Genomic DNA, 25,322 nt, shown 5'->3' on the forward strand with positions numbered 1-25,322 from the left:
TTCACTGTCTCACCTATTGATTAGCTGCATGTATGCATGTTATAAATGAGCAATCCAAAGAGAAATTACTACAATTTAGTCATTTTGGGACAGACTTGCAAATATATTTAAGGGCCCAAATATGAGGATAGGCACTCTGGGAAAGAGCCACAATGTTCTCCTACATTCTGACCCAAACCTTGTGTAGCTACTGTCCTCAATTCCTCCCTACACTCTGCACAGAGGGAAGGAGGCCTCTCCAAAGGGAAAGTCTTATGCTTAAGCTTAACTCCTGTTTTGAATGGCCTGTTGGAGTAGCCACACTCTCTCTCATGACAGATTAGACAGATTAGCCTACATGTGCCATCCAAAGTGCATAGAATTCACAGCTGTGATTTTTTTTTTCTTAAATTCACTTAAGACTCAAAGAGAAATAAAGGCAGTAACAGCATTTTCAATCAGCACACAGCAACAGACCATACAGGTCTGCTCTTTCTTGTTTCTTAAAACGCAACACGAAACCATTCACAGCTTCAGAAGTTGAACTGCAGCAGTTTCAAAAGACTTTTAAATCAATGTAAACTTCCATTTGCCTTTTCAAGGATGCTGGATCAGGGTCTTCGTAAGCAGAAGAACAAAACTACACGGTGAATGTAGAGGGCATCCAACCAGAAGAGGGATTTGCTTTAGTTAATCTGAAGCAAATGACTATTTAGTTAATACTGAAGCAAATGTCTTCCTAATTTCCATGCGCAGGCCAGCATGCTGGACGTGATCTCCAGTATGAGATCATGTTAGTCGAGAACAAAGTGTTACTCAAGTGGCTTAAAATTGCCATTAATACCCTCAAACCAAATAGCAATACAGTGGTTTCTTTAAAAAGGAAGTCAAGCTGTTGTGATGATTCTATGCAGGACCCAAAAAAAAGAGAAAAACTGCAGCATGATAAAAATCTATTGAAAATTTTAGTTTCAAAAATATCTTATTTTAAAAGTCACATGTTCTCAACTCTATTTTTGCTCAAAGGCAGTACTGTATTTGACATCAGGGCAACTAGAACTCAAACTATTTTTTTACCTGGTGGAAAAAGGTGATGTTTTCTTTCCCATTTGCTCTCAGGGTCTCTATTCGGTCTTTTTAGTCCTGGACTTCCCAGTAACATTAAGCACAGCACTTAAATATGTCACTGTCTTAAGCTACAACTATAGTATAAATCTCATGATCTATTGGTACATCATGGGTCTAGTATTTCTAGCACAGACTAGTATTAGAGAAAATCTAAATTATCATCTGTCTTGAACCCCTGAAGAGAAAACAATAAAAAATAATTTTATTATACCATAATGACAAGAATAATACTTCATCTAGGAGAAGATGTCTTCTGACTTCTCATTAATTCCTTTTTAAAGCCTGTTGAAATACAAGAGCTCTGCAAAGTTTCATTCATTTTGTTTGTGCAGTGGAAAGTTTTCTTTATAGTGAAAATACAGAAAATTTATCACTGCAAGGAGTCCACTTCCCTCACTCCCTTGCAATATTAAAGGTGCATTTGCAATTCCGATCTCACGGGACAATGGTAAAATTGGTGTCTCTTTTTTGCAGCCACTAGAGTAGCATCTTCACACTGAATGGAATATTTGTCTCACACTAGGAACTCTGCTCTAGATTGGAAAAAAATAAATTGATGCATTCAAACCTGCAGGAAATGGACTTAGAAAAATACTTGGAGCAAAATTCAGAACCAAAACAAGTAATGATTTGTGCTATGCCCCAGTACATCAACTAGATCCTGGGACCTCTGTACATCTTCCTATTGTGAATACACTATTCCTCAGTGCCTTTTGGCACAGAGACAACAGACTCCAGGGGTCTCACTGGGGTGGATCAAACCCCAGCAGCCACATCATCTCCACCTTAGGGTGGTGTGGGCAAAGAACTGTTTAGAAGACAAACATGCTACCATGAAAGAGGAGGGTGGAACAGCCGTAGATGAGTTCAAAGAAGGCAGCCACAGCTGCAAAGCCAAAGGGCTTGAGGAGATTTTACTGCAGATCCAGCTGCTGCTCTTGAGCCAGCCATAGGATGCCTTAAGTGACTGTCATCTACGTGACTGTCTCCCAAAGCTTTGCCTGTGTAGCCACACAGCCTCCATTAATACCAGACCTTTAAAGGACATTACCTGACTGAAGCAGAGTCCTGCCTGCTGTAAGGACTGCAGGACCCTCAGAGTATCTGGAAACAGAAACAAGTTCCTAACATAAATCTGAAAAACACAGAAGTTATTTTCTACTAGACCCTCCGGATGGAAATTCCTGCTTCCTGTATCATCATGGCCTCAAACTGTGCTCCTAAGAAGGAAGGCTGGTGAAGGAAAAAGAAGGGAAGAAGGAACAGTTTCCACAGTTTGGGTAGTAGGAGTAGAGCAGCCTAAAGGTGCCAGAGGTGTAACAGGTGATATTTGATATGCTAAAAGCTGTAACATGGCACCTACTAATATGGCGAGAAATATTTCCCTGAATCCACCAGCAACTTTGGCAGCAAGCCCTCCACTTCATGGGTAGAAACCTGCTTTCCATGCTCATAGTTTTTCTTGGCACTCATAAAGCAGTTCAACAAGCATATCCTTTCCAAATCATCTGGCCTGTCAGATGCTGATGGAGGGACATCTGTACCAATCTCTCTCTTTCTTTAAAAACCAAAGAGATTTTCTTTAAAGAATGCTAAAGACACAGACTTGAGAATACAATAAAGTTTTTGCAGTTAAACAATAAAATCCATCTGTCATGGGTCCTTGTGAGTGGAGTATTAATACACTTGGATGCTCCAGATCCCATTTGTCATTTGCATTCCTGTAGCTTTGGCCAGATAAAAAGTTCAAGGTGCTAAGAGAAATATTTGTGATTTATGAGGGGATAAACTCATAAATCGGACTTTGTTTCCTCCTAATGGAGACTATATATGTAAACTACTCCCACACATTGCAGATAAGTTTTCAGACTACCATCCTCACAAGAGTCTACTCTTTTTTGCCTTCTGTTTCTTTGGAAACCAACCAACCAACCAACCAACCAACCAACCAACCAACCAACCAACCAACCAACCAACCAACCAGCCAACCAACCAACCAACCAACTACAAATTACTTGTGTTTGGATGTTTTCATTTGTGATTGTACTGGTACTGAGAAGCAAGATGGACAAATATAAAGACTGTTGCGAACTTTATTGAATCTGATTAACTGTCTGGTTTGGGTTCAATTTAAATTTGTCAAGACTAAAAGTCCCCTGTCATCTTTTCCCTGCTCCACACACAAATGAGATCTTCACACAATTCAGAAACTGTGCTAGGTCTGAAGACAAATAGCAGAACTGCCTGTCAGCTCCTTCAGAGCAGCCAGCCAGCCCAGACAGCCAACTCACAATCTCCCTTCCCTCGTCTCTCTGGCATTGCTCCGTTGTGCTTTCCATGTTGTCAAAACGCATTTTGACTGGCCTGAAGACCCGGCAGGAACTGGGTGCCCATGCAAGGGTGCAGAAGTTCCTGCCCTCCAAGGGGCATGGGAGGGGGCAGCAGCAGCAGCTCTGCTGGCACAGCACAGCCAGAGTGAGGAGAGCAAAGGGAGGCAGGGGTGGCAGCAGCGGGACTCGGGACCCCCTGGTTTCCAGCACCCTCTGGGGAACAGAGAGCCCCAAGTGCACATTCCCTGAACCACTGATGTGCACCCAGGCAGCCTCATCCCAAGCAGGGAACATGGCTATGCTAGGCTGTTCTACCAAAAGGTAAAACATATATGAACTATCAATATCTGCACATGATATAAAGCATGAGGGGTCAAACTCAATACTCCAAACAGCATGTATTATAAACTTCTGTGATTTTTCCTCTTTGAATTGCCATCTCAGAATTTTCCCTTCACAAACTTAGTGGCTGTATGACTGTTTTTGAAATGAAATCATATTGGCTAATTATTCAATTTATATATTTACAATTTAATTCCTACCATGTATGATGAATCATCGGAATCAGTCAGTAATGCACCTGCTGACTGCATAACTACCTTCATTTTGGTTTTTTTTTTCAGCTATTTTTAATAAACTAATTTTTAAGACTGCCAACTCTGTTAATAAAATCTCACCGAGCTTTTGAGCTTTGAAACCATTTTAATACACTGCAATTTTCCCAACAATCTGAAGAATAACAGAAAGTCACATTATAATTGAAAAGAATAAAAAGAATGCTACACTTTGAAATGAGAGCCACATTTTGGATTTCTTTTTCATACCCAGTTAACTTTATATACAGCTACAGTATAATGTGATAGTAAATTTACACCCCTCCATTGTCACCTGTTCAAAATGCATTGGAATATTCAGGGGCTTTTTTTCTGTTTCCAAAGTCTTCATCACAGCCTGTGTGAGAACTGGAATAAATAAGCAGCCACATTTTCCCATACTGGAAAAGTTCCAGAAGGGAAAGGGCTCTTGACAAAGCTAAAGGAGTTTTCAAGACACTTTCTATTTCCATACTCGTTCTTTTGTATGCTAGGTTGCCTGCCATTATGTTTATGTAATTCTGACAGTGTTCTTAATGACACACTAACAGATTGTAAAACACGCTGCTGGCATTTACTTGTTTTTTATATTTTTAAAACAATGTCCTTCATGTAACAGTAGTTAAGCGCGGCAGAAGGACATCATTAGAGCCATGGTTAAACTGTAATTTACACCATTAGGAAGGCAGGAGCAATTTTTATTGCCTGGCAATTTTCTTGCTGAAATATTTGGACCATATGGCTCAATTTGTGTAATAACCTTAATTTCAGCACCCTTCAGGTCTGCCTCCATCTCCTACGGAATGGTAAAATGCGGTTTAGCAGAAAAGGCAACTGTCTATACTTAGAGAGTTGAGATTAATAACATGTCACGTCCTGTTTTTGGTGAAGGAATTCGAACAGCAGCCAGATGGTATCTCTACAAATAACTGTCAGGGGTCTTGATCTAATCAATACAATGTATTAATACATCTCCCTTCGCTGCTTCTCGAGGGGCTAGCGTGCAACATCTGGAAAGATTGGGGGGACCGCCAAGTAGAAAGCTGATCCTTTTCAGAATCAAACTGAGCCCAATTAATTTTTCATGTATACTTGATAACTGTTTCATAATGAGCTATGCGTCTTGACGGAGTTAGGGTTGGCGGCATGAGCGGCTTGTGCTTCCTATCCCCATTCAGTCCACTTACAGAAACCAACCCATTAATCAAACTATCTGGCATAAAACTGAAATCTCAGCTCAGCAAGAGATCAATAACCATCCTTAAAAAAAATCTCCACAACCAGAGCAGCAACAAAGACCCCACCACAGAAAAGGGTTTAGTGGGCAAAAGTATCCAGGCACGACATTATTAATTACTTTAAGAAAAACCAAAACTCAGAGCCATACTCACCTGACATGCACCTAAACCACAGAATTTAATATTAGCTTCCTGTCAAAAAGTAACATTTAAGTCCATTAAAAATACACTGCCATTCTGCTTTCTAGATACAGAGGCCATCTGGCCCCTATTCACCATAATTGATATTACAGTCTCAAAAATAATATTTATATAATGCTGTAAATTAACAGACGGACACCCTTTCCACTCCCAAAGAGCTTTCTGTTGATAAACTCATCTTCTAGCACCATGCGGATATTAGGGTCTTGCTCCCTAAAGAAAGAGGGGGCAAGATTATAGGCAATATTATACATGCATTCCAGGGCTTTTTGTGAAGTCTGAAAAGAGGAGAGAGAGAGAGGTCACTTGGCAGGCAGAAAATGGGAAACTGCAACAAGCATAGGGGAGATGAGCTTGAATGAGGCTGTGAAGCTGAGTGATGGGAATGGATTCAAAAGGGAGCAGTAAAGAGAAAGGACAGGAGGTCAGCTGAGAATACTAAACTTATCTTGTGTAGGACACCCCACGGCTGTTTGATGAGAATGACTTTGGTGACTGTAGACCTGGATTAGATTCAAAGGGAGTCCCCAGTGGTATGAGGCTCTATGCTATATTACCAATTCCCATGAGTCCTATGGCTTGCTTTTGCTGCCTTTTTTTCCTTAAAAAAAATAAAATAGGATTCTCTGTTTATTAAAATTCCCCTTTCCTTGCTAAAATTCCCTATGAAATACAAGCATGTGACATAAGACTTCTCAGCCAATTTGAGTAAAAGACTTTATCTATGGAGGGAAGTGGGGCTGGAGGGTAGGATGGGGGCTGGGGACTGGCCTTTCTAATTATCAGCTGAAGAATTCCTGTATCTCTAACTGTTGGGCACGACCCTGGGGATTCTAGGAAGCTGCCCTATGACTTCACCAACAAAGAGCGTTATCTTGGAGTTGCATGATACAACCACTTAAGGACCTTGGTTAAATGTGAATTAAAATCTAGTCAAATCCAATTAAGCATTTTTAAACAGATATCTAATTTGAAAAACAGCTGTACATATTACCCAACAAATTTCTTCCTTCTTCTTCGTTCTTATTTTCTACTTATAAATGAAAAAGCATCTGCAGCTTGCTAAAATGTTGCTTTTTAAAGCTGATTTAGTGCAGTCACATAACTGGGCACAAAGGGAAGAATGTCCTCATATTACATATTCCTAACAAATTATATTTAATAAGATGAAGCTTTGTGGGGGTTTCTGTTTTGTTTATTTGGTTTTTACAAATTACAAAACATTCTGTCAGTGGTGTTTTTCTACACTGTCTGGTTAGTTTGATGTTATTCTCACAACTGAAAAAATCACAGAGAAAAGCATAAACAAAAAGCACATATAAAAACATATATAGAGAAACAGCATATGGAGCATTTGTGCAATCTCATTTTAGTCATCAGCCTTTAACATTTGGGTGGTCCCCTATTCTCTCATGGCTGCAGGTGCACACACAGTAAAGATTACCACTTCCAGAGTGCTGCCCACCACCATCTTTCTGCCAAGAGTAACATCTTTTAAACCTGTCAAGCTGCATTATTCCATTGTGTGGGTTAAGAAAGCTGATTAATCAGTGTAAAAATCAACCACTTTCTTTGACTGACACTTACCAGTAGCAGCACACAAGCGGACCTCAGGAAAGCAGTCATGTGAACAGCTGCAGCCCAAGGATGGTAAATGTCCACGCCTTAGATGTCCTGAACATTTCATGGTCTGTAGAGGTTTCATGCTCTTAACTAGGTTAGGTGTCTGAAGACAGCCATTACAAATATTTTTCAAAAGACTTAGCTCTACATGTCTTTCACTCATCAAAAAAAGACTGTACAATGGGTGAGAAATGAACCTTGCCCAAGGAGAAGCCCAAGGATAAAATACACCAGACTTTCCCAAAGAGGTAACTAATTTATTTGTAGAAGAAATTACATATTGGTCCAGGCACTTTGGCCTAGTCAATCTAGAGTGTGGTTAGGTGTGGTCAGACATAACTGTATCAGTGGTTTTACCTCTAGCTAGTCCAAAAATTTATTGAAAGACAAAATTCTGTCAGCTTAATGTAACACACTGAATAAGGGAGAGAACATGAAAGAAAAAAAGAAGTGAAATAAACTTCTTGGCTGTAACCTACAGTAAGGTTATGGTTCTTGGCTGTAACCTACAGTAACCTATGTAACACTAATTCAAATCACCAGTTGCCTGACAACATATTAAGACCTCACAGACACCAGACAAACCTTTCCTTCCTAATTCACAAGGATTCTTTCCTTCCTGGCAGAGTTCCAGCAGAGTCTAAAGCTATGCTCCTGTGGCTGCTGGAAACATCCAGGAGACAGTGAAGTGGCCTTGTTCACGGCAAGGATGGTATAAACAGAAGAGATGAAGCCTCTCTCTTTCTCTCTCACCATTCCCCTCCAGTTCTATTACTACGGTACTCTAAAATCATCAAAGTTGTGCAACAATCCATCTCATCCTTTCTGCTCTAATTAGGCAATTCTACACGTCTGTCTTGATAGGTGAGGCTTACTGAAGCACTTAATCAGTTTCTGGAGGGGCATCATAGTGCCAATCCAAATGCTTATTTAAACAGAGCTGTAGTGCCAAATCCAGCATATTCTGCAGCAGCATGGAAACAACAGAATCTGTGAGACACAGATTGCCTCGCACACTTTTTTAAAGCAGCCTTCAATGTGAAGAAGCACTTGTCCTGTATTCATCCTGTATAAGCTTAACAGGTCTAGAGATTAAAACATGGAAAGCATTTTACATTACTGGGCTTTCCTGGCAAATAAAACAATTAGAGCAATTCCAGTACAAACCCTTCCTGAAACTGTGCTAACAAAGCTTTGAATCTTAAAAGCTGCATTTAAATCAAACAATTCATTTGCAAACCCATCACATACAGCACACACATAGTAGGTGGGGATCATTTCATTGAAATTAGAAAGCAAATGTCTCTATACATGAGAGGTCACCAGTTGTTGTACATTAAAACCTTTTCACTGTTAGGCATAATTAAAATACTCTAACAGTGGTTTCAGTAATTTAAACATTGCAGTATTGTTGTAATATTTTTCTAGGCTTCAAGAGTTCACAATTGTTTGGTCCAATCAAATCTGGGAACACTGGAGAAGTTATCACCCATCAAGGTAATTACTTTCAAGTTGAAATAATTACTCCATCAATGTTAATGGTCTTTCAACTTCAATAAAGCACTCACCTGCCGATAATCACAGCTAACCTCTTGCTCTCATGCAATTCCCTCTCTATTTAGCAGGTTATATTACAGCCGTTAGAGTGGTCAGTTGTCCTGAACAGCTGCTGAATTTCACTTTGATCGTCTGTGAACCATAAAAAAATTAGTCATCTGTGTATGATTTCCCCTAACCCATAAGCCCTTGCAGAGCTGACGAGATGATCTTTTGGCTGCACCAGGGCACTGCTGAGCTGCCATCTTGTTTCTGGTGGTGGCCACTTTCCACTGCCTAGCACCAGTACAGTAGCCTAATTAACTTTTGCCCTCCACTGCTGTTTACAGCTTTCACTCATTGCTAGTAGCACATCTTCTGAATTTATGGCATGTGCAGGGATTGCTTCACTTGCACTCATCCTCTTTTCTTAGGGTGCGCCCAATTTCTCAGGCATCTGCAATAGGCATATACAAAAAAGTTTCACCAGTGCCTCTCCTTGGCACATATTCTTCTTATTCTTGTGGCAACAATCTTCATTACTTCTATGAGAATGTTGCCATGTACACTACTAAATACTGCAATACTGAATAGTCTGTACAAGGAAGTTAGTAACTGTGTTGTATCTCATCTCTAATGCTGCCAAATGTTCACGGGTCTATATGAAGAAAGAGAAGTGAAGGACTACACATGAATGTATTATGCATTTTTAAATGTTATTAATAGAAAGAAACTAACTCTGGATGCATGATTCCAGATATCTGTAAAATCCTGCATAGGAGGCATGAATATATGGCAGTACTGGCCACTCAAAAATATTTCTGATATATTATTTTTGATAAGGAGGTTTTTAACAAGTAAACTATACTTAATATTCTGACGCAGTTTATTTGGCATGAAAATTCTGTCTGCTTATAAGAACGCAATCATGTTAGCCAAGGCTTCATCCTCCTACCAAAGTCTTTATTACTGCTATTCTGCATTGTGTCTACAGATTTCCCTGTCACAGCACCTGCCAAGAGAAGCTTGGCCAGTGCAGTTATATCCCATCTCCCCAAATAATGCAAGGGAAGCCAATATGTGTTCTCAACTGTTAGCACAGCTGCATCCAAACCAGAGGCTTTGCTGGGGCAGTGATAGCAGCTAAGAGATGTATTAATTTTTTTCACCCCAAGCTGGCATGGTTATGCAAAAAAAAAAAAAAGCCTTTAAGGATAAGTTTGGCCTGAGTGCCTCACATTGCAAAACACATTGTGAGAAGACCTGTGCACAGGTGCAGGATTTCCCAGGAATAAGACCTATAATGCTTACACTTATCTCTTGCATCCTCTAAAAAGCATGTTGTACTTTGATCTACACTTGGCTGAGGTGAATTTAACACACTGAGACCTTGCTTCTACATAATAATAATAATTGGTGGGCACTGCCCGTAACAGGCAGTTTTCCTTTTTAACCCTCTGGATGCTTTTCTTTCTCCAAGTGTTTTCAAACAGCTACATATTTTTATGGTTTTCTGCTCATCTTCCTGGCTTTGAACTCTCCTGCTCCCAGTAAACAACCCAACACTTGATATAGCTGCCATGGGAAAAACAGCATTACAGACCCACAAAATGTCTATGAAGAAATGTCCAAACCTACCAAGAGTTCTACCTCACAGCAACATTTGGAATACAGAAGTTAAAGAGCTGTGATGCTTTGATGACATCTGGCAGGCACTCATTGGCTTTATAATGAAATCAGCTCTGGGTTCTCTGTTCACAAGCTTAAGTCCTAAGTTTACAAGAGTGAGAAGCTTGTTTTGACAATCTAGGCACTCAATGCAGATTTCTGTAAATGAGAACCTTCTGAAAATCCCTTCCCCTATAAACACACTCATATTAATGCTTTCAAGACACTAAATACGATTCCTGCTTTAGAGGGTTAAAATGAACTGCAAAGACATTGTGGGAGACACTTGTGCTGCTGTAACCAGTCTTGACTTGACTTTGCTCTGCAAATAAACCAGAATGTCAGTTTAACTTGCTGTCACCTAACATCTGTCACTACACTCCTGGCCAAACAAGCCAAGGAAATGGGTGACACTGCTCCCTAACTGTGAAGGATCAAAATGGCTCATGTGTATGTCACTTGCTTCTAACAGTGAGGACACCCTCCTTTCATTTCAGGGGGAGCAGCTTTTCCTCTGAGAATTGAGTTCTCATTTTTATCTCCACAGGCAGTGTACAACTTCAATGGGTCATAACCTTAAGGTACCAGACAGCCATACCTTTGACATATTAACTCAAATATATCTTAATGGGGAATAAATAGTTGGATTTGGGGAAGTATAGTGATAAGTATAGGGTAAGTCTGTTAAATCATTTGAAAAGATGCTTCTCATTTGTCTCTGAAATGGACGGAAATGAAGCTGTTATATGAGAACAGTCTTCAGGGACATTAGCAAAAGCTTAATTTGTATCCTGCAGTGTCATAAGGACTGTATTTCTCCTCTAAGTTTTGGTCAAGCTTTATGTCCTGGGGCAAGCAACCAGGGTGCAACCAAGAAGCGCAAGGGTGGGATCAGCCACCGACATTCTAGCACTGGGGTTTTTTCCTGGAATAATCTAATGGGATAAGAATGGAGTCTAACAGATTAAATAAAGGACCAAACTCATTGCTTTCTTAATACTTTAAGTCTTACTTGTAACATGGAAGCTTGTGAGAGAGAATGACTAATGGCATATCCCATGAGGGAGCTCCAATAGAGATGCTTTAGGAGATTAAATGATTTAGCCTAGTACCATGAAGGCTATATTTTAAAGGGGCAGAAGTTTAATCATTGGAATTCTAGTTCCTTCAATAAAATTACATTTTAATTAAAGTATCTCATTCACAAAGCTGAAGTTAAGGGTATATCAGCAATTTCATGATAAAATTCTATTTTGAAGCGTTTCTAACTTTAAAAGTTGGTGTCCAGGTTTTTGCCTGCTGGGATAATTGACCTAACCTCCTGCAGATATCTTTGATAACATGACTCCATGCATGTTGTCAATATCTTTAATTCAAAGCTTTAGCTGTTCTGCTATATTCAGAAGAGGTAGGATCTCAGGTCCTTTGTATAAATCAGCAACAATTCCACTCAGTTAATGCAGCTGCAACAGTTTCAAGTAAGTGCAACTGATGGAGCAGATGTGCAAAAAGATTTGTCCCCAAAGGGTAGTATAATATTTTAAATAAAAATGGGTAGCAAATACCATAATTGACCCATGTTCAAGACAAAGGACAGTAGAAAACCATACAAGCCAGCTTTGCTGCATTGCTACTAGAACAGCTATACATATGCTGCCAGAATGTAATTTTGATTCAGGATACTGTTTGGGGAAAATAAAGGATTTTGGAGCCAGGAAAATACTAATTCAGTAAATAATAGCTTGTTAATCTAAAAGGCTTTTAACTGATGCTGTTAAAGAAACACACTGTAGCAACATTATTTAAAATACCATTTTGTTAGGTTTTATTGCCCACAGTACAACCATCTTGGACAGTTTCTGTTGTTGTTGGCATGCTTAGAAGACATTGCAATGCATGACCAGCCAGGTCAATTCTGATGCTCAGAACACTGCATGCTGCTGAAGCAGAGCAACAGGAGAAGCCCTGGCTTTTCACTGGTTTTAAAATCTTAGGTGCATCATTACAATTATGATGGTGGTAATTTTTCTTACAAGAAGTAAAGGGAGCTAAGCACCAAAATGCCACTGAACTTTATAATCCCAATATACTTTTTTAAACCTGGCATGCTGTGCAATGTGAATGCAACTGCTTCAGAAGGCAAAAGTATATTATTCCTATAACTCAGTTCAGAAACTGTTCTCCTTTTCAGAAAAAAAAATATTACAAACTGAATCCATTTAGGATTAGACACAAAACTGGTCTGAAACTCTATGATCAAGGGTATGTAAGATTAGCAAGCTGGAAACTTCTTCCACTGTGTCATGTGGAGATTTGGCTGAGGAAGTTACTCAAAGGTTACTACTGAGTATTCCAGAGAAAGCGTTTTGGGATCTTACTTGAATTTCCAACCACATACTTCAAAATTGGGATAATAAAGAATTTAGGGGATTTCTGGTGTTATTCAAAACTACCATGGACTACGGAGATTCTAGGTTTATGAACTTGAGGTGGCACTGCTGAGGAAACCAAACTTTACTACAACCTCCTTAAACTTTTAAAATTTCTTTTCAGAAGACAATAAAGTACACAAGCTGTCCTAATACACAACAGTTCAGTCCAATAATTTATAAACTGTCTTGCTATAGAAAGACTAGAATGCAATATATAGGGGGGAGGAACATTTGTGCATTTGTGGTAAATGCACAAAACACAACCATTTCTGTCACTGGTTTACACAATGTTGTTAGTCAGTTCACAAAACAATGTGTCCAAATCTGTCCTTTCACATACTGAATAGAAACATGAAAAGAAAGCTAAGGGAAAGACAGATCAGCAGGGCAAAGTAACATTCCAATATAAGTATATGAATTGGAAATAAAAGTAGAACTGCTCTTATTACTGATGAATTATGAGGGAAACATGCAAATGGGTTGCATATATGAATTATGTAATTACTAATTAATTCATTCACTTTATGATTCCAACTGAAATAAAAAATTAATTCTATACAAGGAGGAGTGATATTGCTGTTCTTTGTGCAGGTACTGTGAAACTATTTTGTCAATCAGACAAAAAGTTCAGGATGGTATTTTCAGAGCAAGGCTGACAAATGCATGACACATACATGCTTTTGAGTAATCTACTTGCCTCTACCAGAAATCCAATGAAATGTTAGCATGAAATGTTTCAGTCTGTGTTGGGCCAAACACAAAACTTAAGCCAACGAAACACCAGGTAACTGGAAACCTTGCTTTTCTAACCAGGGTTAATGGAGAGTTTAAAATGCAACAGAGATCAAAGCAGAGTGAAACATCTTAAAACTGGTTTTGTGGCCCAGTTCTTACCATTACAGTGAGAGCTGTGACAGCTGGGCTGCTGAGGGTCGGGTCGCTGTGCTTTTCTTGGTAGACCACTCGGTACAGAGAGATGAGCCCGTTGGGGGAGAGCGGCTGGCTCCAGTTCAGCCGCACCGAGTACGCGCTCGTGGCTTGTGCCCAGGGGGCTCCCATGCCCCAGGGGGAAGCTTCCAGAGTCTGGGCTGAAGCCCACAAACTGTCCACAGAGCCCACGGAATTTTGAGATCTGGCACGATACTCATAGAGAGTAAAAGGCTGGAGAGCATCGGAAGCATCAATGAATTCCAAAGGTCCTTCAGTCCAGATGAACAAAAGCAGCTCTTCTTGACTGCCCACAGGACGTCTGGAATTAAACCAAAACCAGTGTGTTTAAAATAGAAAACTGCTTCAGCAGTCACATAATAGTTAATCCTAAAGTTCCAAGTTCAGCTTGTATCTCAGAAAAATACAGAAATTATTTCACATTACACATGCACAAAGAACTGACTACCTATCTTTGCATCTTAAAAGCATTTCCCTGAATTTGTGTTAGGTTCTGAGTAGTGAAGAAGAGATTTTTGAGGCAATCAGTGATTCTCCTTTATATAGAAAAATACTATAAAACATGGCAAACAAGTGTGCTGTCACGGTCCAGGGCAGTAGAGCAGCAACACAACAGCATGTTGTCCTTCTAGGATAGAACACACCACAAATGAGACTTTCAGAAATTAGAACATGAAATTTTAAATCTATCTCTATTTGCTGAGCAATAACTTAAATTGAAATATGGATGCAAGTTTTCAGCATTTCTGAAAATCAATTTATTTACTGAGGTACTTACCTCAGAATCCCTAATTTATTGAAAAATTGTGACCAGCTTACTGGAGAAAAATGTTATCTAGTGAATAAGGGATAAGTATTCTATCATGCCCTCAAAACAAAAGCTGTGCACTTTCAAAATCTGATTTTCTCACACTAAATATCCCATTGTTTCTTGCAAATTGAATAAGTAATCCCTTGTGCCTAAACTTAGCTAAATTTGCAGCTCCACCACCAAACCTCATTAAAATATCACACATAATGTTTTTTGTAATAAACAATACATTTTTTCCAACACTGTTTTTGTTTAAAAATGCAAACCTAAGATACATGAAGAAAATTCACTTTATTGGTTTTTGGCACAATGGGTTTTTCTTTTTGCGCATATGTACATATATGTATACATAGATGCACACACACATATATATGTGTATATATATAGCATTACTACTGCAGATATGCTTGCCTTGGACCTGGTGTTATCCTGAGTACCAGAGATTGTAGATGATCCTCAGCCCCTTTGTAATATGCCCCCTTCTTCTATATAATTTACAGCAGTTTTAATAAGCTGAGTACTCATCTTCAAAACAGAGTTATCAAATCAATTCTTTCACTTGGCATAGAAACGTTTGTGTGAAATTAAGTTGGTTACATTTAAACAGTGTGATAAATCTCAGTGATGTCTGGGCTGTACTGCACATGAATTTAAGTATTTCCCCTACTCTTCACAGGAAACTTGGCTTTTGCAGAACATAAAAGCACTTTCACCCTCCATGCCAACAACAAAAATCCAAATTACATTATCTGCCACTTTTATTGCAAGTAGGGCAAATTTGCAGAAGTAAAATTGGTTTGTCTGGCTACTGGGTGTCATCATCACTACACACACACCAGAAGTTGAAGAACATTTATTTGGCAAGAGAAAAATCTGTGTTTCAAAGAATGCTATAGGATTTTATCTTGTTAGATCAAACCAGGAATTAATGTAATAATAAAAAAGCATTGATGTTTTAAAACTGATAATATTAGCTGCTTGTAATAATATATTCCCAGGTATTAGCATGCAAATATGAATAACATAATGAATGCAAGTGTGTACACAGCTGTTTATTCATCCTTTGTGTATATGCATATATAAGGCAGGAACGAAGACATTATTTTCTCATACGAAACTGAATAAGTTTTGCTAAATTCTGAGATAAGCAGATTATATGGACACTGTTATGTTTAACACTGGATATGTTAAAGTGTGATTAAAAAAAAAAAAAGAAGAAGAGTGTTGAGGTACAATATCTCTGTCATAGTGAAACAGGCAAATTGTAAGATATGTTGTTACTGAGGGTTGGTTGGCAAAACTGGGCGAAGACTGGCAGATAGAAGAAGCAGGAAAGATTCCCTAGAAATTCTTGGTCTGTCTGTAAAATTCAGGGTCCAAAATTTCCCATTGTCTCCAAAATTCCAGTAACAGTTTTTGATACAATTGCCCATGCTCTATTATAATGGCAAGTTAAGCCTCCTGCAGACCTCTCCCTTGGATGCTGTTCACTGACGTAATGCAAGACACATAATTTTGAAAGGTGAATCATTACTACATCTTTCTCCTGCACCTAAAAATATAGTCTTTTTTCTGTGTACCCAAAAACATGTCTAAAAAAATCTCTGTAAATAAGGGAAAAGAGAGTACATTTTAATGCAAGAAAGTCACATTTAATGTGTCTTGCTGACCAAACAGTATGGGACTCAAATAAATACATAAATTTATGTTTTATAAATATTCTACACTCTGTGATAAACAGTTTTTTCACGCTGAATGATCAAATATGCCACCAACTGTAAGCTGATTCACAGGCAAAGCTGTACAATGTAGCCTGGTTAAGTATTTAGATCTTATTACTGCTGAATATTTAATGAATGAAACTTATGGTTAGGTAAATGGTTCCATCTGTAGTGCTAAAAACCAGAATATCTTCATGTATGAATAAACTTTGAACAGAAGTGGTTGAACAATCTGTAATCATTTCAATCGTTTTAAGATTTAAGATTCAGCTGCTCATTTAACTGGAAGTATTTCTTGTGTACAATGAGCTGCAAAGGAGAGAATAACATTTCCAGGAGCTGGAAGCCGTCTCTTCATCTGCATAGTCTGATTTGCTGCTTACATTCATTTTGAAGATGTTCAGATAGTTATTTTTATAAGGGCAAATTCTCCCTGCCCCAGTGCCAATCTGAGGCAGATGACACAAGGAGGATATAATCTCCTTTGTGACAGATAACTCCAGAGCTGCGCTGCAGCAACGCCGACTGCAGCGCTCGCCCCTCGGCTTCCCTGCGTGTGCGGCAGCGGCGAATCCCCCAGGTCTCCAGGGTCAAACCAGAATTATTCCTCACATGTTTACCTTTCACCATACAACCAAATTACATGTTTTAGCAGTGCCCGCTGCTTTCCTTAAGAGTGAGTTAATTTTAGGAACGCTGACAAGTCTTGGGGTAAAATTCAAACAATCAGGGAATCACGCTGTCAAATGTGGGGGAACAATGCAACATATTAGCAATGCTCCCCCTCTGCAGTTTCACATTTAATTAAAAAAAGAAACCTTACTTACATTTGTATTCAACCAATCTACACTAATGTAGCTTTCATATTTTGGGGTATTTTTTAAAAACATGAGTTCTGATGCAAAAAAAAAAAATAGAAGGAATTTGAAGTTATTGCATGTAATATACTAGTTTATATTGGGTATTAGATCAATTACAGGTATAAATAAATGCCTTCAGGAGTTCTCATATTCAATGACATAACCATCCATAGGGATTCCTACATTAAACCATCCTGTAACATATGTTCCTTGGACACTGTCTTGGGTACAACTCATGGTTAAGGGTATACAATTAAGCAATGAATTAATCATAAAGAGTCAGTCTGGAAGCCTCTCCACTGCAAGTTACAACAGCCACTGAGACATGTCTTCTGTCTTAAATTGCCTTTTGATTTTTCTGCTACATTTTCACCACCACGACTGCTTAGCTAATGAGAGCTACATTTCAATCTCACAAATGTACACTAAATAATATAATCTTATTGGGCAGGACATAGACAGTTTGACAAAAAAATTCAGACACTCCCTTAAGGAAGTAACCAACCAAAATACTTCTACTTTTACAGGCATTATGTCTGTAAGGGCCACCTCATGTGTCTCCTATACAGTGCATCCTGTTAATCAACAGAAAGCAGTACCATTAGCTCATGTGACCTACAACTTACTAAAATGCAGCAACAAATATATATATAATCTATTTTCATAATATTTTTTTTCAGAGTAGCAACTTCTGAGGTTGGCAGAGCAATGTTATGTCATGACGAATTGGAACAGAACAAGATTAGATGATTATCTCATGAACCAGATCTTTTCTTGTTCATAAACTCTTCTAAGTTGTGGTCCTTGTTAGAAAAATTTAAAAGCCTCACATCTGTGTTTAAAGACACTTTAATAATCAAAGAAACTATCACCATCTTCTCTATTATAAAATAACATTTAAATTTTTGGTTTCTAGCAAAATGGCTGCAAACTTGGGAGTAGTTTTATGATGCTAGAGGAAAGCATGAGACCTGCCACTTTAATGCAGAGATCTGCACACACACACTAGGTCCCCAAGCATCCCAGGTTTTGAGTTAAATGAATTTATTTTGGTGGTGATGCAGTAAGGAAGAGGCACATACTGAAGAAGAAATTACATTCCATAACCTCCCATAGAAATACTGCAGTCTTGCTGCTATAACAATGTAAGGCCATGTGTGGCTACAAAATGAAAAAGAACTATGTGCTTACATCCCATTTCTGATTTTTTTGCAGCTATCTGAGAAAGATTTGATATTGTTGTTGTCTAAGCACATTTAAACTTCAGCTGAAATAACTGCCAAGTGATTCATGCCTATGTAGGTGAATATACCGATTGTATCTGGAGCCCCAGTGCGCCATTTTCATTTCACTTTAAATAAAAAACAAAATGTATCTATGTCAGTCAGTGCCCTTCTGCTGTACTCAGAGGTATCAAACAGGCTACAATTATGATTGTGAAGTGATTGTGTCACATTGGAGGAAGGTTTATTGCTTTTGAGTCTGCTAGGCAGTAACACATTCTGTTTCATATTACTCTTTATATCATTGTTTGGCTGTGACTAGAATAATCAAATGCCATCAAATGCTGTCAAATTCAATTTACAGTATTTTTCACTGAAGCAGGCTTTCTGCATTATATTTCCTGTTTTCCCTTTCTATGGTTGCCATGGAATAGCAGCAGTAATCATCAGCTTTATTTACAAAACCAACAGAGTGAAGACATGTCTTGGGCTATAACATACACTTTATTCCTCTTTATGCAGGGGAGGGACTTGGGGTTTTGATCAGACAATTAAAAAAAGGCAAACAAAAGGGTATTTCAAGACAGCAGGAATTTTTAGAGACCACTAACGTCTTTGAATGAATTTATATTAATTATCACTGAGGATTCCAAAAGGTAATTGGATTTCCTGTCTTCTCAGTCACACCTCTAATATAATAAAAAAGTCCCAAACTCTTTGTGGGAAGTTAGGATCAACCCAGCATGTGTTTGCCACACATACTTAAGAATTGGAAAACCCAGGAACTTTAGAGTTTAAATCCCTCTCAAATATAGAGCTCGAGTTTTATATTCTCTGACTTCTGAAGCCATTCAAGACGGTCGCTGCAGTGAGCTTTTAACAAAGGCTCAACAGGCACAGCAGAGATCAGTGCTCTGCTAGTTTCATACTGCCCAGAACATTGCTATCTGTACAGAAAAATCCTCACACAGGGCTTAGGAAACTCCTCATAGCAAGTGAGAAAGCATCAGGCAACAACCAACACAGGGCAGATGAATACAAACACCAAGGTACATAAACAGATGCACTGTAATCACTGTCCAGATTACTTACGTAGGAACATAATTTATCCTGGAAAATTGATCTGTTTTAGAAACCTAGATACCTTTTTCTGCTCTTGAAAGTCTCAGAATTGGTGAATTACTCCTCTTTCTATTACAAAATTCTCAACTGTCTGTCAGAGAATAGTGAAGTTTGTACCTAGTGGCCCTGGTAAGCACAGTACAAGTATCTATCCTACAAACTTTTCCTAAGATTTTTTTTGTTCCTTTGAATTTTAAATATATTTCCACATGCTTTTTTGTCATTTGTAGTTCAGGAATATGATTCTTGTTTGAGTTCCTATTCCTAACATGGCCATTCATGGATCAGCTTCTTACCTTAGCATTTGAAAGGTAATATATACATATTGTTTCAAATATACTTCTACACTTTTTTTTAACCTCCCAAAAAAATCAAAGAATAAAAAAAGGAACTGTTAAGTAGGACTAAGAATCTGAGGTGATAAGCACATTTACCTGTAGATAAAGTAGTTAGTAATGATGCCATTTGGTTTCCTGGGTGGTGCCCATTTCACTTCTATGAGTGCAGGTCCAATTGCTTTAACAACAGGTGGGCTCAGTTCTCTGGGAGGTGCTTCAGCAGTTCTTGCATATGTCTGACCACCCACGCCACACCCACCTACAGAAACAGACATTTGTGTAGGGATAAGACTTTTTTCCTCAACAAAACATACATTATAATCAAATGAATGTCAAGTAAAGAAGCTGCTGGTGGAAATTCTCATTTCACCTCATTTCATTGTTAAATACTCATTTAAATTACCACAACTCTACTGATGAATTACTCCTGATTTAGAGCAGTGTGAGTGAGGGGCAAATTGGTTCAAAATTGTCATTTTAGAAATACTTATCTCAATAAGTTTTTGAAAATTTCCATCAAAGACAGGGAATTTCTAATTTCTGGGATCTTCTCTCCTGTCTTTATGATCATCACTTCTTGTTGGTGAGTAATTACAGAACTGATTCAGTTCTGTACATCCTTTTTCAAAGATCTTTAAGCTGCTTGTGAAGAGCTTTTAATAAAGTGGCACATATAATCTAAAATACATATTTTAAACCTCCATTTGATATATTCATGATACATGGAGAAGTACACGCATGATACATGGAGAAATATTTAATGCTTCATTCAGTGCTAGGCCTTCTTTTTACTAGGCAAACATTTGACTCCAATGTAAAGAATTTCATCTGTTTTGCAGAGTTGCATCTACCTGCAAAATCCCTTCCAGCCACACAGATGAGTGTTTTAAATTGCCTTACCACTCTGGCATGCTTGTATTCTTATCTCATACAGGGTGTAGGGATCCAGGCCATCGACAAAGGCAAAATGTGCGCGTCCTACCGGCTTCACCAGCAGAGTGGGACTGCTCGCATTTAGCAGGATGTTGTATTCCAAAGGCACATTGACAACAAATATCCCTGTTGTGAAACAGAGAGGAACCAGTGATTATCTGAAACACTAACAACAGTGCAGGACAACTTCAAAGAGCCAATTCATCACATGCAATTTTAAACGTAAGCCCCCTCTGGAGGTTTTCCCTACTGCTTCTTTGAAAACTACAATCATTTAAATATAAACTGAAACAGATCCATCTGCAGATTGCAAGTGGAAAACAGACATTATGGTTCTTAGGTAAGAATCAAAATTCAGTTCAGTCAATGCCTGTTTTGCAATTGCCACTTCTGGGAAGACCGACCTTATGACTTGGAACCAGGCAGCTTTTATGTATTTTGGAGGAGTAACAGCTACTAATGTTTGAATAGTCATATGATCAAACAAGTGAATTGCAACCATTCAGCAAATTGTGCCTTTTTAGCCCAACAGCAGTGGCTGAGTGTAGGTTCTTAGCCCGCTTCACCAGTGGAGTACAATACAATAGCTTGAGCCAAGAAACATATAATTTTAAATTATGTACAAACAAAATCTTCAGTTTTTGTTAAAAAAAAAACCCCTTTCATCTTTTAGTATTTGAATACAAGAAACATATAATTTTAAATGATGTAAAAACAAACTCTTCAGTTTTTGTTAAAAAAACCCTTTCATTTTTTAGTATTCGAGTTCAAATATTTTCCCCATCTATTCCTATCCCCATGCTGTCCTTAATTTTCCAGATCTCTTGAAAAACTCAATTCCTTCAGAAGATTACAAGCTAAGCCATATACCATCCCTTTAGAACAACAGACAGATGTTCCTGGATCTTCTCATTTCTTCCACATGACACTTCTAAGAGTTCTGTTTGATTGTTTGGTGGTTTTGTTTGATTTTTGGTTCCCTTGAGCAGTAATATATTTTTAGGAAATAGGCTCTAGGTTTTTTAATTTTTGTCCACTGTTGACTGGTCTGTGCAGACAGCAGCAGTTTCATAAAACCAAGAGAACAACCAAAGAAGAGTTTGTTTTAAGTGTGTTTCCTTCATTCTGCAGTCACATAAGGAACAGCCTTAAGAAAGGATGGAGTACAGACCAGACAAGGTTCATTTCTGAGATGAGTCAAGATATATCTGATCAGTAAAATCACATTTCTCTTTCAACACAACACCTACTTTAGATGTCACAGAGATGTCTTTGTGACTGCAACAAGGACCAGATGCCTGTGAGCAGTTCTGAGACTTGTCCAGACCTTGAGATTCCTTCCTTTTTTGACTTTGGAAAACAACTCAGCTTTCCTCCTAATTACAATCTTGGCCCTTTTCTGATAAAGCATCTACGTTGATACTACTACGCTGAAGTTACAAAGAACACTTTTTTCCACTGTTGTGCATCTGTTAGATGGGTTTTTTTTTAGCTAAGTATGTATGTGAATATGTATAACTAAAAACCAGAAGTTTGCAAGAAATCAGAGATTTCAAGTTTAGTCCTGGTACTATGAACAACTGATGTACTTTGAAAGATCAGAAAAATCTTTGAAACACCATGTTTTTACAATTCTCATAAGAAAAACAGAATATAAAAATCCCAAAGAAACAACATGCAGCTGCCTGACTCGATGCTAGACAGAGAAAATGCCATTACACTAAAAAGCTGAAAAATAGCCCTGAAGTAGAGCCATGACTTCAATCTTATTCAACTGCTCAACTTAAAGGAAGAACAAAGATGTTGTTAGGAACTGTTGGAAGAGGTGAAGGGAAAAGAGACAAAAAAAGCAGAAATTCCTCTGTAAAATTTTCCTTCTTCAGTGTAAAAGTTACAAGAAAAATACCAAGATAAAATAATTAGGAATGGAATAACAGAAGTACAACTTTCTAAATCAAGGACAATGGTACAGAGTAAACCTCTGAGAGATGATCTTGAGGTAGACTAGTTTTGCCTCAAAGAAAATTATTTTTTGCCTCATATATGGAAGACAAAATGCTCCAGAAGAGTGCACTTGAGTTTGCAGTGTAAAATTTTTCCAGTAATTAAAAATGTAGTGTTAAAGACAAATAATTATTATTATTACTATTATTATTAGTAGTAGTATTTCCACACTATAATTGGAGGGTCTATAAAGTATACAATAGAATATCTGAAAGAGTTTGAAATGGTACAGAACACACCAATAGAAACCTTTATTTAATCTCCTAGTTAAGGTCCCCTTCTTTTCCACTCCTGAAAACTGACCAGACATTTCAGCTAGAAAAACCCATTCCTTTATGAGAGTGATATAATTCAGTTTTTTGCATCTCATCAGGGCATTTATTCTAGGCAAAAATCACTAGAAACCTTTGAAATTGAAACTATTCAGAATGCTTGATTTCCCAAGGAAGATTAAATACAAACAAGGACATCTGAATCCAGCCATCAGTATGCAGCAAAGGACACCTATTTCAAAATAAATGACCTATCCAACAATGTTGGACAGTGTTCAGTCCATATCACAAATTATTAAAAAAAACCTCACACCTGAAACACTAAATCTTAAAAATCTGATAAATTTTGCACTATATTAGGAATGATACCAATAGTAAATATGCTCGGGAGAAAAAATATTCTCAAGAAGAGAAAATGAAATTTTAAATAAAATCACATAAGCATCCTGAAAAATTCCAATGTCCAATGGAATCTTTCTACACTTTGATCAAATTCATTGACTATAAAGATCAAAGGATCACCTCCTAATCTGAAAAATTGTAATATATATTCTTACAACACAGAATCTTGTAAAAAACCCCTTTTGCTCAGAACAGCCTTCAGCATCTGCAGCCAGTCTGAAACCACTACCTCATGTGCTCTGATGACTGAAGGAAATGAAATGGGCATATTTGTTAAAGTCATCTGGGAAACCACACGACTTGGTTAGTTCCAGAGTTCATAAATTTATGTCAGAATAAAAGGAACCGTAAAAGCACAAGTGAACCAATTTACCCTAAATGCAAATGGCAGTTTTGTTATTTGGTGTCAAAGTTACCATGAGCACAATGACAACCTGCCATAACACATTTTCATGTTCACTAAAGAACAAGGATTTAGTTGGTTAATATTCCCAGCAATACTCTTTTTCATAATTTACAACAACTAGATGCTGATAGGTTATTTAACATTTATGAAGTTAAGATGTAATCAGAAAAACCCTGATTATCTTTACAAATAAAAAAGTTAAATTATTCCACTTTTTTTTCTCTGTGACTTCATTTCACAGCAGGTGCATATTTTGCAATGGGACAAATCAATCAAATGAAACCCTGGGTTTTTCTGGGCATATTTGGATAACATTTAATGGACAATTCTGTGCAAAATTCTGCAAATTAGGTTTGACGGCTCTGTGTACTTCAAAACTAGGATAGGTCAAAAATAGAATTTGCAGCACAGGATGCTTAAAACTTGGGATAAAAAGGCACAGACTTACAGACTGGTCAGCCAGAATCTGTTTGAAGTTAATTACTGAAAATTACTTTACTGTGATGTGAAATCAGATCACAATTAAAGCAAAATTAACTAAAACTTTTTCACTTATAGGAAACAAATACTGAAACATTATCTATTTTAAATTTATATTTTAATATTTAAATTCACAAAACAAAACAATCTATTTGGCTTCCTGATATTAACTATTTACATTATGCTTCAAATATCCAGATGTCTCAGTCTGGTTGCATCAAGTATTCCCACCAAGACTCTGAAAACTGTAACAGCTGGGGATGCTGACTGTTTGCAAGACGCAAATCTTTGGATATTCAACTTGAAAACCTATCTACAGAGAGGTGGAGCAAACAATAATTTACTCAAAAAAACCAAAAATGAGAGCATGTGACAATGGCTTATCAAAAGTTCCATTTTCTAGACCACAAGAAACCAAGTTAGTTGGGGAAGCTGTGACAAATACATGGTATTCAATGCCATGTTTGATCCCAAGAAGAATAAAGTAAGAATCCAGATTTCAAATAACTGTCATTCTAACTGAAAGCAAACCTGGAGGTGGATAAAGTGTTATAAAATGACGAAGAAGAAAATATTTTAACCCAGATGATCTTTAATATATGAACCAGTATCCTAGGAGCAGAAGACAGGATCCTATTTTGAGCACGTTCAGCTTTCAAGTCACCACCAGCCACAACAACCAGAAGAATCAGATCCCCAGTGAGGAGCAGTGGGGCTGCCAATGAGCTGGAATGCAGGATGGATACCTTCCTACCTATCAATAACATTTATGGGGGAAATCACGGTGGAGTTTTTTCCATTTGGCTTTCTGCTCTATCCATGGCACTAAGAGTTGTTCCATAATAATTGTAACATATCCTTCCTTAGCATATCAGTGAAATGCACCATACCTCTGAGGTCTGTGCTCTGAGGAAGATAATGGAATACCTATTTTAGAAAATAAAGCCCTATTTTCCACAGTGAGTGAGGTGTGTCAAGTATTTTTTCCTGAATCCATCACTTTAACAACTACTGGGCCACCTTGCTCTTTAGCTAAGTCAGGAGTTTTGAAATGCTACATATCTATAAAGTCAT

At 37.9% G+C, this 25,322-nt stretch overlaps 1 protein-coding gene across 1 annotated transcript in view; it reads right to left on the reverse strand.

Annotated features, from left to right (window-relative positions):
- The window catches only part of USH2A (usherin), a 374,541-nt gene that overhangs the window by 44,059 nt on the left and 305,160 nt on the right, over positions 1–25,322 (reverse strand). The window contains 3 exon segments of the mRNA XM_063152181.1: positions 13,623–13,977; positions 19,848–20,010; positions 20,652–20,810. Of these exon segments, the coding sequence (XP_063008251.1) occupies positions 13,623–13,977; positions 19,848–20,010; positions 20,652–20,810 (677 nt within the window).

This window comes from Melospiza melodia, chromosome 3 (genome assembly GCF_035770615.1).
Source record: "Melospiza melodia melodia isolate bMelMel2 chromosome 3, bMelMel2.pri, whole genome shotgun sequence".
NCBI lineage: Eukaryota > Metazoa > Chordata > Aves > Passeriformes > Passerellidae > Melospiza > Melospiza melodia.